General features: G+C 40.3%; 1 protein-coding gene and 1 long non-coding RNA gene across 4 annotated transcripts in view; both read right to left on the bottom strand.

Moving 5' to 3' along the window:
• The window catches only part of homer1 (homer scaffold protein 1), a 177,472-nt gene that overhangs the window by 32,484 nt on the left and 128,952 nt on the right, over positions 1-16,036 (bottom strand). For all 3 annotated transcript variants that reach the window (XM_076284908.1, XM_076284909.1, XM_076284907.1), the window contains one exon: positions 11,616-11,752. In XM_076284908.1, the coding sequence (XP_076141023.1) occupies positions 11,616-11,752 (137 nt within the window). The remainder of the gene's footprint in view (positions 1-11,615; positions 11,753-16,036) is intronic.
• On the bottom strand, positions 1,821-3,741 carry LOC143123462 (uncharacterized). The gene is made up of 4 exons (XR_012986831.1): positions 2,967-3,741; positions 2,477-2,615; positions 2,125-2,175; positions 1,821-1,969 (listed from the first exon to the last, which is right to left on the bottom strand). It is a non-coding gene; the product is annotated as an uncharacterized LOC143123462 (long non-coding RNA).

The raw sequence follows: 16,036 nt of genomic DNA, 5'->3' as shown, positions 1-16,036 counted from the left end.
GAAAGCGATGCCCACTGTATGTTACTGTTAAACGTAGGCCTAACTGGTATCATTACAAACATTATTCTGTGTCCTAAAAACTGGCATTTGGCATTATGTCATGTAAGGTCGTTGCAAAATCTAGAGAAATGTGTGAGGTGGTCAGCGGGGGACAATTGAGACACACATTGGATTGTGTTATTACTTGAACATTCCACACTATCCACAGCCAAGTGCGTCGTAGTGGGGGGACAAGTGGGAATAAATTACTCGGGCCCCAAGTGGGGGGAGGGCCCCTAAGGAGTTGAATTTTATTTTCCTTAATAATAAATAATTTCCTTAATTTAAAGATCTTAATAAATGTTATTAACTAATATATAGATATATAATATAGATGCAAATATTTCGGGTAAATGCATCAGTTGATTGATGTATTAAATTGTGTTTAAGCCAACATTGTTTGAGGGCAGGCACCCTCTCCCTTGAACGAAATGATTCAGTCCGCCTTCCCCTGCTAGGCGCATTTTTGAAGTAACGTTCATTCTGCCGAAGCGGCAATGCAGACGGTTACGGTGTGAAGATGTCTAAGTCTAAAAAAGCTAAATCCGGTTCCCAGAAAAGAAAAGAGAGGCAAGAAAGGGAGAAAAAAAGAAATGAGGGAAACAAGTGTTAACAGCCTTCTTTCCCAAGAAAGGTGAGCCCAATGTGAAAGCAATAGTCTACAAATGAAATTAACTCCTGAAGGTTACAAAACACTTCAATACCACCGTGAATCCGCGATTATCAGTGCTAAAACAGCATTAACACAAAATTAGAAATAACATGATGCCTGATTTATAGCCTACCACAACATTTCAATAGCCTACTAATTCGAAAATTATTATGAGCTAATAGCATAAGTTCATGAGGAAAGGCTGTCAAATTAGTAGCAAAGCTAACTTGTGAAACGCATCACACTCAGTTAGCTATAGATAGCTGTTCTCTCAGCCAAAAGTGTTCAATTTGTATAGATAGCTGTTCTCTCAGCCACAAGTGTTTTCATTCATTTCATGTTCTAGCTTTTAAACATTCTTCAAATAAAACAGAAATTCAGTGAAGTCTTGGGTAATAAGATTATTTTCTGTTATACAGTACATATAAGAGTTGTTAGATTAATTCAATGTGTGATTAGATAGTAGTTAGTTGTGAACCTCATGCTTCATGCTTACAGCCGGTGGTTGGTTGGTTGGGGGGGGGCCCATGGCCACCACTTGTGCATAGGGCCCAGAATTTGGTGCTACGCCCCTGTCCACAGCTGTGGTATCGGGGGCAGGAGGATTACTGTTAGCGCAGGCTTTATATAAAATTCTTCAACAGAAGGCCTGCCTCGAATGCAGGCTTGCCCAAAATAAAGGCCTGTGGTTTGCGCAGCCTACAGTAAGTAGGTTAATTAACAGACCCGCCACAACCCATACAGAAAAATAATATATTCACATATATGCAGCTTGAACATATTCCAGTATAAGCACATCTATGTTAAATAAATATATTTACATCTATGTTAAATACATATATTTCCATGTATGTAGCAATATATTTCAAAATATAAGTAAATATTCAATATTGGCCACTTTCTTATATTTTATGCATATAATTAAATATATTTAAATATATGACACTAAGAAGCATGATCACATGACCCTTGATGACGATTCTGATCACATGATCTATATATTTCAGACATATATTTCTCTAATATAGTTCATATTCTACTATGGTTTGATATTTTCCGCATTGATCAATAAATATTTCACTATTGTGTTTACTTAAAATCAACCATAGTATCAGTATAAAGAGGAAAAAACACACAACACTTCTGTTATCTTTTATTCTATTTTATTGAAAATCTTTGTTTTTGTTATGGAACCTCAGTTCTGTCACTTTGGCATTTATTGCCTGGCCCAGCAATCTGGAGTGAGTGTCTGGCCTGGGAACTGCTTCAGGGTGGCCTCTGAATAAGACAGAACATATACAAATAGAACATGCAAAACATTAGTGACACAAATACAGATGCTAAAGTGCAGAAACACTGTTGTGTTATCACGATAATTGGAGATAAATACAAAGTGAGTTGGAGAGAAAGACATACAAATAAAATAAACTCACCAATTATCGTCTTAGTCCTCTCAGGGTCCAGGCATTCCCTCTAAGTGTCTCCTAAAAAATAGCACAATCAATTAGGACCTCAAATAGTTACAGTTTACTAACACAGAAAAGATCTATGGTGAGGCGAAAATGTGAAGCAGTCCACACAGGCAGCCTAACACTTTTAAATAAGACAACACAACTAATATATCATATACACAGAAGAGAGAAGCACACAGATACACACTGAAAGGAAAAGTTAGTTTCATTCTCAAATTTTTACTAAACTTGTACAACCAAGAAGCTGCTATTTCATTAAAGTTAAACATGTACATTTTAATGTAAAAGTTCACATCTGTATGAAAACACAAACCTTGTTGAATAAAAGCCTTCAGACTCACAACCTCCTCTTGGAGAGCCATTATCGCCACCTCTTCTTTAGGTGGTTGTCAGTTCTGGGTTATCTCCCACAGCTCACACTCATAGAGAGCTCTACCAGCCTTCTCTGAAACCTGCAAGTGAACAGAATATACAGCATGAATGAGAGTGGTGTTGGTAAAGGGTATACTCGCGTAATATGTAATGTCCTGGGATATTCCCACTCATGAAGTGTCTCCCATCTGAGACTGCTATCTGAGACTGTAGGGAAGCTGTACCAACCATCATAGAAAGATATGGTTGGAAAGGTATTTCAGTTCACTTTGTGTCCCCAGTAGCTTGAAGCTAATTTCTTGTCATTCAAAAGATCAAAACTACTCAAACAAATGTATAAATTCTCAGAAACAAAAGGTTATGTTCTGCATTCGAAAATAGACCTTTAACAAAAAAGTTATATTCATAAGTAAACATTAATTTTTGATTACCTTTGGTCTATGTGATGATGAAGCATCAACATCAACATTTGTCAGTGAAGCATACTACGGGTTGGGCTTGGGTCATCTTGGTCTCAGGTCTTCTGGTCCTTCCTGCGGTGTCCTTGATGTAGCTTTCGAGTGTTGCCTCCCTCTCTAAAATGTAAAAAAAAGGGGTTTCAGTGCTCAAATATACTACATGACTATACATGGTCCTTTTCAATACAATTCAACTTTTACATTTCCATAATTTAGCATGGGTATGAATGGTTTTGCAAGAATGTCAGTGCACAAAGCATGACAAAGTAGTTTGTAGTTGCACAAAAACAAAACACATTACTTGCAATACCATTTCCATGAAATTAAGCACAGTACTTGTGTCTTCAATTTCTACACGTCCACTCTAATACTCTCCAGCACATACCACATTACATCCTATCTAAAAAAGATATTTTTAAAAGCTAATGTTAGCTCTAAGTGTTGTCCATGATGCAACAATAGCAGCTAGCTAGCTAAACCACAGTGCATAGAATGTCTACACCTTAGGCTAGTAATGTTAACCGTTACATTTTCTGTCTTGCATGACAAATCATAAGTTAGCTTCTATTTATGCCTAGCTATCAATCTACATGCCAGAGGCAAATATACTACCAAATATGGCCGGGAGACAGGTTAAATTGGTATTTCACTGTCATTACAAGTCGTTTTCATTAATTGTCCAAACGTTTCTCAGTGAATTTATTGTTCAATCCCCTTTCAGGTGTAAAATAATAAAGCTAGCGCTGGCTAATTTATGCTAACGTTAATGTTACAGAAAGTAGCAAAGGTTAGCTTCCAGCTTCCACCAATAATACCATTGTTAATTCGGACATTAACTTCTGCAAATGTTATATGAAAGCAATTCAGCATAGAATGAAGATCTACTTACCAGCAATTTTGACCACCATGGCCTCGAAAACCGGCCAAGAGCCTTCCTCCCCTCCACCACATAACTGTTTCTAGCAAGATGTTGTCCCATCCAGAGCCTTGAAAAAGTCTTTCTCATTAACGTTAGGTCTATTAATGCAGTCAGTCGGCAAAATACTGGTTTTGCCCTCATACCAATCCACTTAACCAGAGCAAACGGTTTACATTTGGACTAGTAGTAGCTGTTAGTTATGCTTATGTAGTGAAAAAGCTGCAAACAAACATTTTAACCGTTATTCCAACGACCTTAGAGTACGTTGGTAGTGACGTATTTTGAAGTTGAAGGTTTTTTGTAAACCCCACCCATCACTGCCTGTGTGCAAATAAGTTAATTGAATATATTCACCATATATGTTCATGTACGATATCCACATATATGTTACATTGCTGGGTCCCACATATACTTGCATATATACATTCTTGTACTATATATGTATTAAATATATTGTAGCCATCTATTTAAATATAAGCTGGATGTAGCTGCATATATGTGAATATATTTTTTTCCCTTGATTTTTCTGTATGGGAATGTGCGGTATGATGATTTTTTACGAGCAAGATGTTTTTGGTGCCCTACGCACACTGCATGTTCTGAAATAACATCATCAGTAGCCTAATATTCGACCATTATTTTGTGTAAATGGGCTATGCATTGGGTTAGACACCAGGGGTCATATTCACAAAGCCTTTTATCTTACCACTAGGAGTAGGCTACTCCTAAATAGCAATAAAATATTTTAGCTAGGAGTTTCTCTTATTAAGTTATTCACAAAGCCTTTCAGACCTACTCTTAGTAGAGATGTCCGATAATATCGGCCCACCGATATTATCGGCCCGATATTAGCATAAAAATGTAATATCTGTTAATATCGTTATCGGATTTTTGTTTGCCTTAAAACCGATAAAATAATGCTTGCGTTACACCCAAATAGTGCCTATGCGCTCCTGAAGCGTTTACCGGCGCAAAGATGATGACCTCATCAAGCTGCGTCTTGAAGCATACAAACAAGCGTGGATGGCTGCAGTAACAAACTTGCTCGCTCTGTTTCAACATTATGTCTGTGGTTTGGAATTGGCCATGGCCGTCGTAGCCCCTTGAGTTGGCCGTGACGCCCCTTTGAAAATCAGAGGTTTACAGGCCACGGTGGCCTTGGTGCCCCCTTCTTTAAATATTCTGCTTTGCGTCCTACTAATAGCGATATATATTTAGCCTATGGCCAAATTACGCAGCGGAGAAAGTGACAGCGCAAGAAAGTGCGTCCAAATTAACCCATTCTTCTCAGTTGAACTACTCGCGAAGTAGCCTACTCATCACACAGACATCACAAGTATCACATGGAAGAGCTTTTTCTCAGCTTTTAAACGATGTTAGCCGCTAATTGCTGTGGTGAACGGTTCGCGAGAAAAGTAAATAATATCATTAAATCATAAATTCTACTGAAGGTTTTGTGTCCATCTCCCTACCCATTCATCTCGGTGGAATACTTCAGAACCCTTCGTTTAACATATGACAAACCATATATCAGAATAAACAGCAGACCTTACCGAACAGAAAGGTGTAAATCAGTCCGTTCAAACCGTTCCAGACTAATCCCGTTTTGAATTTGCAGTAAATTTCAACATACATGGATGTCTCCAAATTTGGGATTTAAGTTTTACACTGTGTTTAAATTGTTCCACATTATTTCATAACGGGCCAAATACAAAACAAATATTACAAATGTCGCCTAGATATCGGTAAATCAGAGGACAGCTGACTGTAAGAGTTTGTGAAAGTAGCCTTAATGATCACAAAATGCTAAGCATGCATCTAGGCTATTTGAGTTTCTTAAAGCTGAGCTGTGCTTAAATTGTTCAATACATGATTTCATAACAGGCCAAATATAAAATAAATGTTAAATATAGCCTAGATAACTGAAAATATTAGATGATCGATCAGATGATTTACAGTTATATGTAATATGTCATGTTTTATGTTTTTGTATACAGTGATGCAGGTCTACTGCAGTGAATACAACTTTGATCATTTTTATAGCCTACTACTGTATAGTTAACTTTGGCCTTGGTGCCCTGACATGTGGCCTTTGTGCCCCCCACCAAATATGCCCAACTGAAGGCCAAGTGGCCTTGCCGCTAAAATGGTGAAATTCCAAGCCTGATTGTGGGTATGGCCCGTTATGTACTTCACCTCAAGCCTGAAGTATTTTTTGTAGCTCAAACAAATGTTTTCAAAATTGTGCAGTATAGTTGCTTGCCACATTGTAATTGACTCATATTTGTGCATTCATTCAATTAAGGTGATTGAGTTTTAGTTAAAGAAACAGTTCATGAAGCATCCTACAAATGCAGGCTCATTTAACACAGAAAAAGGGTAGCCTGTCATACACTATGCCTGTTATTTTAGTTGGCTTTACATTCTGCTATGTTGCTCATAGTTGTTCAGGTACAATGTTTTATCATTTGTGAAGAAGTCAAATTTGCCCTATTTGTTGTGGGCATTGTCAAGATTATCTCAGGGACAGTGTAATCCAAACTGTTGTTTGAGACAATTAAAAAATAAAAAATAAACATGGCACTTTTTCCCTAAATTAAGTTGAAGTATTTTTCTTATTTTGCACAGACAATGTTAACATTTGGAAAGCCTTGTTGCATTCAAGAATGCATCACTGGATGCATCCTTGAATGCAACAAGGCTTTCCAAATGTTAACATTGTCTGTGCAAAATAAGAAAAATACTTATATAATATTCCACAACAGGAGATATGTGATGTTACCTAAATTAGTTTTGAGGAAAAATAACCCACATATCGACATCGGTATCGGCTGATATATTGAGAGTTGGACAATATCGGCATATCGGATATCGGCAAAAAAGCCAATATCGGACATCCCTAACTCTTAGTAAGGAAAAATTACAACTCCTGAACAGATTCTGGAGCGGAGCGCTCTAGAATCTTTGACTAAGAGTGAGTGAGTCTTCGTTGCTATGGATGACATTATTACTCATGCACGAGCTTGACTGAAGTGACCACCTTGATTGGCTGATGATTGTAACGCGGGAATGATTCCAAACACCTCCCTTACGATGATGAGTGGCAGGTGACAGGTCTGAGAATGCGTGCGCTACACAAGGACGGAAGATGATGAATAACTGAATAAAAAACTGAATAAGAATTTACATGTTGACAATGAGTAGCCTAGTTTTGGTTGTTGTTGGTGGCATTATTGCATGTTAGTTATGCCTACAATGCAAAATTGCTTCCTCACGATTGGAAGCTCCTGTAGCCGCATAGGATTTCAAAACATGGCGAAATGCCACAAAACCGGTTTGTGAATAGGTCTGTGAGTTAGGAGTCCTCTCGACTTCTTTTAAGCTGTCACAGAGGTGGGAAGGTGGGATTTGTTGGGGGCAGGGCCGGATTAACTGGGCACAAATGTCTGATGGCCCCCCCTGCCCCCCAGCCAATGTGAATCGGGCGGTTGAATATTAGTGTCGGGTGAATTAGGAAATGTTCTCAAAGTACCCCCCCCCCCTGTCAAGCAATATAACCATACAAACGCGCAGCCTGCACTCATTGTTTCAAAATGAGTAATTTCGGCTTTGTCGGAACTGAAGAGCTGTGGACGGCACGGCAGGGCATGCCCAATGAAAATAAATGAACGCAACGCAACACAACAGAGACCTCGCTTCTCTCGCGTCAGTCACTGAAATGAACGCAACACAGAACCCGCTTCTCTCGCGGCAGTCACTGACAGTAGCCTAGAATAAATGCATGGGGAAAAACACTTCCCCATGACAAAGACATCGTAAAACACTGAAAGTTAATATTTTGTCACTAGTAACATACATCTGTCCTTTGTCGAAAGCAGTTGCATGTATAGCTCTGAACAAAACCGTTCAAGAGTTATTTAAGGGGGACGAATGACAGCTTAAATTATGTAAACTTCCCACGACTTCATATCATGAATGGTACTTCAAGTATGTGTTATTTTAGATAGATTGCTGCTGGGCTATATGTCTTGGTTCATGTCTGTTAACAACTCATTGCTGTCCTCGCGGTTGCATCCATCCGCCCTTCTATGAAATGAAAAAGACGTAGGCTATCTGCAAGCTGGCCTATGATTTCATTGCTGAGTTTGCGGCAAAAAGCAAGAACATGTTTTTTTTCAGGATATGGCGAGTCAATGTCATTTATTTGTCCAATGGTAGCCTACAGACCAGTGTCCATAGTGCACAATGTATCAATAGTTTGAATGTCATGTGTGTTTCAACTCATTGACAAATAGCGTTCAGCATGATTCATGTCCAATTAATTCCCCCTGTTAAAGTGTTCGCCTTTGTAGTTTGGTTTCGTGATAGCCTATGATAAACGGCTTATGGCCAAATATGTGACTCAGCTAATGTTATAGGCTATAAAATTTCCCCTCTTAAAGACAAGCTGGTGTAGCCTTTAGCCTACTATTAAAATGCACCGTCAATAGGCTATCGCATGATTTCATGCAAGAAAAGGGCCTCGCACCTGTCAAGTTCGCACAGGGCCTCGCACCCCCTTGCGATGGCCCTGCAGCTCCTCCTAAGACGGGGAAAAAAGGTAAAATACAGTACGTGATAAACCCGGAAAAAGTTGACAGGTAAGCTATGTTTCGGTCCCGGTGATTATTTATGAAATTGTGCAAACGACAGCCTTTTTAAGGCATTTTAAGAAAGGAGTGGTAGCATGCAAGCTCCCAAACTGACCCAGTAGCCTACAGAAGGCATCAATAAATTGAAGGGGAGGGTCATGCGTTTTTTCATAATCACTTTGGAGGGTCATAGAAACATTTCTTGCTGGCGAGGGAAGGTCACGTCTTTTTTGACTAATGCTCCCAAAACTCCTCCAGTAGCCCCTTAAATAAATAACGAACAGTCCATAATGAAGTAAACTTGTGACCATCAAAAATCTTTTATCGCCTGTAACTCTGTGATAACAGGACGTAACAGGAAGGCATTTGGCTGAGCAACAGAGGTTAATATGCTCTATATTTTGTCCAAATGATGTCTGTCTATCATCGTTGCACTCGGAGAAAACCAGAATGTTTAATTTGTCCTGCGTTTCTTCTACGGCTGCAAACGGGATTCACTCGCAGTTAACCAAATATTTCTTTATTAGGGCAGGCATATTTCTGGCTATTAAATTATTTCTAAACCAGTCTGCTAAAGTCTGTAGTGAAGTCTGTGTAGGGTTTTCCAGGCTCCATTTCTTTTTACGAGACACCCTGCTCACAGACATCTGCCGGTTGTTTGGGTTGTTGCAGCGTCATTGTAGCGTCACTGGAAAAATACAAATTAAAGTCGCGTGATACCGCGTGATACCGCGTGATCCCGCGCGCGGACCGCGAGGGAAGCTGGCCAAATCGAAGCACTGACCACTGTAGAAGCTATCAGGCAAGTGTTATTTAAATAAACTCCCGGTGTACTTTTATGAGTAAAGAACATAGTTGTACTATTGTAGAAGTTTCGTACCATTCTGGGAATTATTAGTGGGGTAATTTACGAGATACTAAGTTGGTTCCATTAGCGCCTGCAGAAAGTCATTCGTTTCTGACAGCGCTACTCGACCAGGGTTCGACTTAGGGAAAACAGGTTCTGGGAGGGTGTTTGGCTCGGGGTCATGGTGCAAAGGACCCTAGAGTGAAATTACTCCGAACCATCGCTTTAAGTAAAAGTACAAATAACCGGATAAATATTTACTCTAGTAAAAGTAAAAGTACCACAATGACAATTCTACTAAAGTAAAAATAAAAATGTACTTTAAATATTAAAAGTAAAAGTATTTGCTTAATGTCTATGATTGTAATAAAAAAAACATTATGGGCTGTGGCATTTTAATTAAGTTAGTTTTAGGTTATACTAGGCTAGTTAGTTTTAAGCTAATGTAATTGTGCTTACCATGTGTGGCTCAGTTTACATTCTGACTTACAATTCTGGAGACTATAATTCCGGTTATCTAGTAGGGTGATCTGCCGAGTTAAATACAAAACACAAGAGTCCGAAGTTTAACGGGGTGGGCAAGGGAAATCTCAGGTGGATCGTAATGCCAGTTTTGCTGGTCCGGATTGTACAGATAAGACGCGTGAGTTGTGAGAAAGGTGTCTTTATGATAAGGATGTGATGCTTGAAACTGACCCCTAAAATCAGCTTGATCAGTGTCGAGCTTTTGAAGTGTTTCAAAAACACTGCTTCGAAACGTGGTTCAAAATGTCATGTGACCACGGCTAAGTGAATCTTCGGTGCATTTCATCTGTGTCGACAGCAAGCCGGTTCAAAGATTTAGAGAGGGGCACGTAGCGCTCTATAATCTTTGGTTGCAACCCAACTCCACTGGTAAGACAAACGTGTGCCGCTCAGGTAGGCCTTTTGTCGGAGAAAAAAACTGATCATAAAATGTAATGGAAAGGAACGATGGTGTTGAAGAAATGTAGTGGTGTAGAAAGTAGGGCTGTCAATTGATTAAAACATTTAATCGAATTAATTACATACTCTGTGATTAATGAATCTAAGTTCAAAAACTCTTTTATTATTCACTGTTCAAATAATGGCCATAATAATCTATGATATGACCTAATATCCTGAGGAAATAAATTCAAAAGTGCTTCGGGAATAAGTTTTTTTTCCCACATACAAAGCATTTCAGGCCACAGATATAACCTAGGGGACATAATACACTCCCCTCTATGTCAACACTATTTCTTTGCATTGATGTGCGACTTTAGAGTTGAAGAACTCCAGTGATATGCAAATATTCTTGCTGCAGACATTGCAAATGACTTTATTTTTATTTTTTAAAAGTAAATGTTCCAATCAATGATCTAGGCAGCACACTTTCTTCTCTCTCCTTCATTTTACAGTTTAATGGTTACTGACTAGAACGGCTCGGGGTCAAAGGTCATACAGAATTGATTAATCTCCGTTATTTTTTTTAATCAGTTATTTTTTCTCAAATTAATTAATCGAAATTAATCAGTTATTTTGACAGCCCTAGTAGAAAGTATAGATAATTGCTGCAAAATGTAACGAAGTAAAAGTAGGCACTATAGATTCTACTTGAGTAAAGTACAGATACATGGAAAATGTACTTATGTACAGTAACAAAGTATTTGTACGTTGTTACATTCAACCACTGCTTTTATGTACTTTTAACTCTTTGTTTTTTTATGTAAACCACATTGAATTACACCTGTGTATGAAATGTGCTATATAAATAAATTTGCCTTGCCTTGCCTTACAAATAGATAATTTGAGATTACTTATTGGTTAAAAGTTTCATTATTGATAGCTCTAGTACACTATTGATACTAGTTATCTTGATATGGTGATGGCTAGAGCACAGGGTCAGTTTCTTGGTATTTTATGCCCCCAATGTTGTCTTCAAGGCAACGCTGCCTGGAAGGCACTAGGGTTAGGCATGGGTTAAGGTTAGGGTTAGGGTTAGGGTTGGGGTTAGGTTTAGGATTAGGTGCCTTTAAGTCAGCGGTGGCAGCGCTGCCTGGAAGACAACGTTGGGGGCATAAAACACCATCGATTATGGATGAAGATGCACTAATGGCTTGTCTGATCCTATGGATTCTAGTGTTTACTAGTCATTACATCTCTTAGCTGACCTCAATTCTGGAACCTTTTTTATTTCTAATCCTGGCTTTTGTGCCACTGCTTACCTGTGAGGGAAAAGCATTGAATTAGAATCTACACGCAGGTCTGTGTTCTGGGTTGCATCAGGCATCAGCCTCTCATCCTCAGTGCCATTAACACTTTCCGGTGTCAGAGGTGACTGGAGGTCACCTGTTGCTGATTCCTTTAATAATAAAAAACATCAGAAACGTATAGTTATGTATATACCCCTCAGTTCAGGAGAACAGAAGATGTTAACCGATGGGAAGTCAATCTTGACGTCATTGATCTGAACCAATCGCCAATCACCCGTATAGGGAAATATTTTTACATGGCTTATACTATGTAAGGCAGTGCCTGTGAAATATTCTTCCTCTTTCAACATTCTGAAGCAACCGAATGTTCAGATTCAGGGCCCAGTTGTTCAAAAAGTTTAATCTGGATCAGAATGATCCGGATTTGGAAATCCCATGTTTTACAATGCAGGATCAGGTAATCCATCTTACTTTTATGCTGTTTTTTCAAAGCAATTTGGGGTGGGATCAAACTGATCCAGATACAGTCTTTTCAGGATTACGAAATCCAGATTACCTGTGTTTCTAAATGGAACTATATCACAAACTAGCCTACGTAAGGAACAACAGTTAGAATAGGTGGCCTGAGGTAGCTTTGATTGTGTTATCTAAAGAGACCAAAAACACCCCAATAAAACAATACAAACATTCCCTTCCATTATCAGACCCCACATCTTATCCATGACAAATAAATAAATACAAAAAATCATACTTTGTCTTTTATTACTGTAACATTTTGTGCCTGAAATCCACCCTTCTGTTGGGATCAGGGTAATCCTAATTTTTGGATCAAATGTATCCCAATCCAACTTGTGTTTTGAACAACACAAAGTGAAGGTTTTATCCAGATCAAAACCAAGATTAGATTATGTGTTCTCTATCGTATCGAGACTATCTCTCCACTCCGTTACATATTCCATATGTACGGGGATCGACCTACCGGATCGAATAACGTGGATACTCTTTAAAGGTGCTCTAAGCGATGCCACACGTTTTTTAGGCTAAAACATTTTATGTCACTTACTGCAAACATCACCTAACCAACCACTAGCTGTCTGTGTCCTTAATACACTGTAAACGCGATATCTGTGGACAGCCCAGACTCCAAAAACGGCAACAAAAACAACCTGGGCAAAAAAAACCTAGCCCATAAAAACATAACAAACTGTTCTAGTAAATCACAGAAGAGATGCGCGTTTAAGAGAGTTTCAATTGCATTGGAGCAGCACGGGAGGGAGGGGGAGTAATTAGAGAGCTAGGTCTCTGTTTTGTTTGAAAGTCAACAGAAGTGACGTTACCCAGCATCGCTTAGAGCACCTTTAAGACACATCGGTTGCACCGGCCACGCCCTTGATTAGTGCTGCATAAAGCACCTGTGTTGGCGTGGAACTAGTGCTTTTTTGATCTCCACATGAAGACGTGCTAGAAGACTCAAGACACACTGAACGTAACACAACAGAAGCCGCTTACCAGGTAAGTATCAGGTAGGTATTGGGAGAATTGTCGGAAGGCTTTCTCCCTGGTTGTTGTGTTTCAGGTAAGTTATTCTCCAAAGGGCATATTCCCCGCGGTTCTCGCGGAGGTTCCGTGTCTAGGAATCATGGGGCTTGAAAAGGTCCAGGCGCTGGCCTGCCTGCCCCACAAATGAGATAATGGAGCATTTTACACGCTCAGGGCATACAAGGGTTTAGGCACTACCCTACCTGTCCCTCAAATAAGATAATAGAGTGTTTGCATGCGTGGTTACATGCGGAGCTACACAAGCTCAGGGCATACAAGGGTTCAAGCGCTTGCTTACCTGCCCAACAAACAAAGTCACAGAGCATATTGTACACGGTTACACGTGAAGTTAACGTGCTCGAGGGGGGTTCAGGCACCGGTGTAGCCTACCCTCTGTATTTCCCTACTATGAAAGGCCAGTAGGGCCAAAACTTCTGTGAGGGAAGAAATTCCATGTATGGTGAGTTAATTCATGCGGTTTCTGCCTGAATTCTCGCGAGACTGGCACAGAGTTAAATTAAGAGGGCTATGTATTATGCAGAGGCACTGTTGACTACTTATTTTTATAGTGTATAGTTAGCAGCAGTTGGTCAATGGGAATGTATAATAATAATAATAATAATATACTGTATTGGCCATACAATATACATGCCTATGGAGGATAGTCATGTACTAATATCTCGTTGAGTTCACTCAACACTAACCTATGGCATCTAGGGGAATAGTTTACATGTCTCACACTGTACAAAACAGTGTCTATATTCTCCTGATCCCTCCAACCTAGGCCGTAATGACAGGGCCTTCACTACCTTTGACAGCTAGCCTGAAGCATCTAGCTTTGTCTCTCCATCCCAGGCAGCAGACGTCTCAGCCAGCCAAAAAGCCGATGATTCCCCACGCACTGACTCATGCTTCAGTTCCACAGAGCAATAGGCTGCACCACTGCATTGCTTGCCGGTGCCGGGCTACTCGGCTTTCGCCTCGTCACGGCATCGTTGGCAGGGCAGACATCAATCATGCATTGGCCAGTCATGCCAAGCAATTAACACCGCAGCCCCAATGCAGGTCTGACACGGTAAACACCTCTGACAGTCATACACACTGCTGGCCACAGAGGAGCTCACAAGTGCAGAAAGGCACGAGAGGTTATAGTCCTCCCGTTCAGGGTATTCCAATACCCCAAACAAGGCTTTCAAAGTGCAGAGACGCAGTAATGGCCCCCCTGAGATAAGATGGCGTCCACATGTTGAATTTTTTGGACGATTGTGCGGCGATGACATCATCCCAAATGATCCTAGAACCGCACTTTATGGGCACACTCAGTCAGTCACTACAGCCACTTTGGCTTAGAAGTGAACTGGAAGAAATGCGCACTGACACCGACTCAACAGCTGGGGTTGTTGGATTCGTACTAGACCCCAGATGAATGTTGGTCAAGCACTCGACCGAGAGACAGGTGGACATAAGAGTGTGCATGGCCCTTTGTCACAGAGGATGTACAGTTAACGTACGCAGATGCCTGAGAGTGCTAGAGCCTCGGCGACACAAGAACTCTACACACTTAAGCGGAGGTGTTGCAGAATGGTGTGCTGGTAATGATTGTAACCCACTGTTGTGGCCCATTGACTCAGTACTTGAGTTCCTACAGTACTTATTGGGACTGGGATGCGTTGCATCTACACTTGTCTACCAAGTATACCAAGCTTAGCCTGCCACTTAGGTTGGAGTGGCATGGCGTCAGAATCTCATCCCCTAGCGTCTCTAAGTGGTGCTTGCTGCCTATGGCCTCTGAGCACCACAACAATACTTCCGTAGGACCTCTCAGTAGTGCCCAAGGCTCTCTCCATTACGCCCTCCGAGCCTCTGGGAGATATTGAGCTGAAATTACTTTCGCTCAAACAGTCCTCCCTCATTGTCCTGACTGCGGTAAAGCGGTTGAGGGATTTAATAGATCTCTCAGTGAACTTCAGACTTCAAATCAGGTGTTACATGGCCATGAATGCATTTTGCCAGCCTAAGGCACTGACCTCGGCCCTTAGGAGCAGAGTAATTGAACTACCCCAACATTCAACAGAAAGAAAAATGGCTACTTGATCGCTGCCCGATGAGAGTGCTTCGGGCATACACCGATTTTCTACAGAACTGACCGACTGTCTGTCTGCTACAGGGCTCAAGCAACTGGCTGCACATTATCAAAGCAAAGGCTTCCCTACTAGCTGGTCAAGCCCATCACTCTGGCATAGAAAGCTTTGGGTGTAGCCCCTCCTGAACGATCGAGAGCCCACGCCACTGAGTGTGGCTTCCTCTGGGGTAATATGGGAAGGAGTTCAATGGCGATGAGGGCTATGGTATACTGTACGTGTCCCATTGGTTGACGTTGAGTAAACTTGGCTGAAAGAGGACGTATGGTTATGTACAGTTATGTGCAGAATAATAGCAGTGTGTTTTAAAAAATTGAATAAAGCTCAAAATCCTTAGAATAGCTGTTCATTCCATAATGTTAATGCATTGGGAACACGGCACATTCAATTTCAAATCAAAACATGACCAAAATGGATCAAGTTTGTGTTATACCTTTCAGAAAGTGAAGAAAAGGGAATGTTTTTCAAAGAAATAGCAGTGTTTGCATTTTTCTTTACAAACTCAAACATTTACTGTATAAACTAAAAAATGTCTCAAGATTTTGCTTTACTTTAAATCACTGCACTAATATCTAGTTGCATCCATTATTTCTGAGAATTTCTTCACATTGTAAAGATTTGATCCAATTCGATAGCCGAAATCCGATCAGAATTCTTTTGAACAACTGGGCCCAGGAGTCAATAACCCCGTTTACATGGACACTTTTAATCTGATTGTAAATGGAGTAATGGCTTAATCGGAATAAAAATGCC

Source organism: Alosa pseudoharengus, unplaced genomic scaffold (assembly GCF_046254945.1).
Source record: "Alosa pseudoharengus isolate Yale_2024_CS ecotype anadromous, Long Island Sound unplaced genomic scaffold, YU_APseudo_1.1 YU_APseudo_1.1_scf_14, whole genome shotgun sequence".
Taxonomy (NCBI): Eukaryota; Metazoa; Chordata; class Actinopteri; order Clupeiformes; family Clupeidae; genus Alosa; species Alosa pseudoharengus.
Note: the sequence above shows the minus strand (reverse complement) of the source record. Positions and strands in the feature narration are given on the sequence as shown.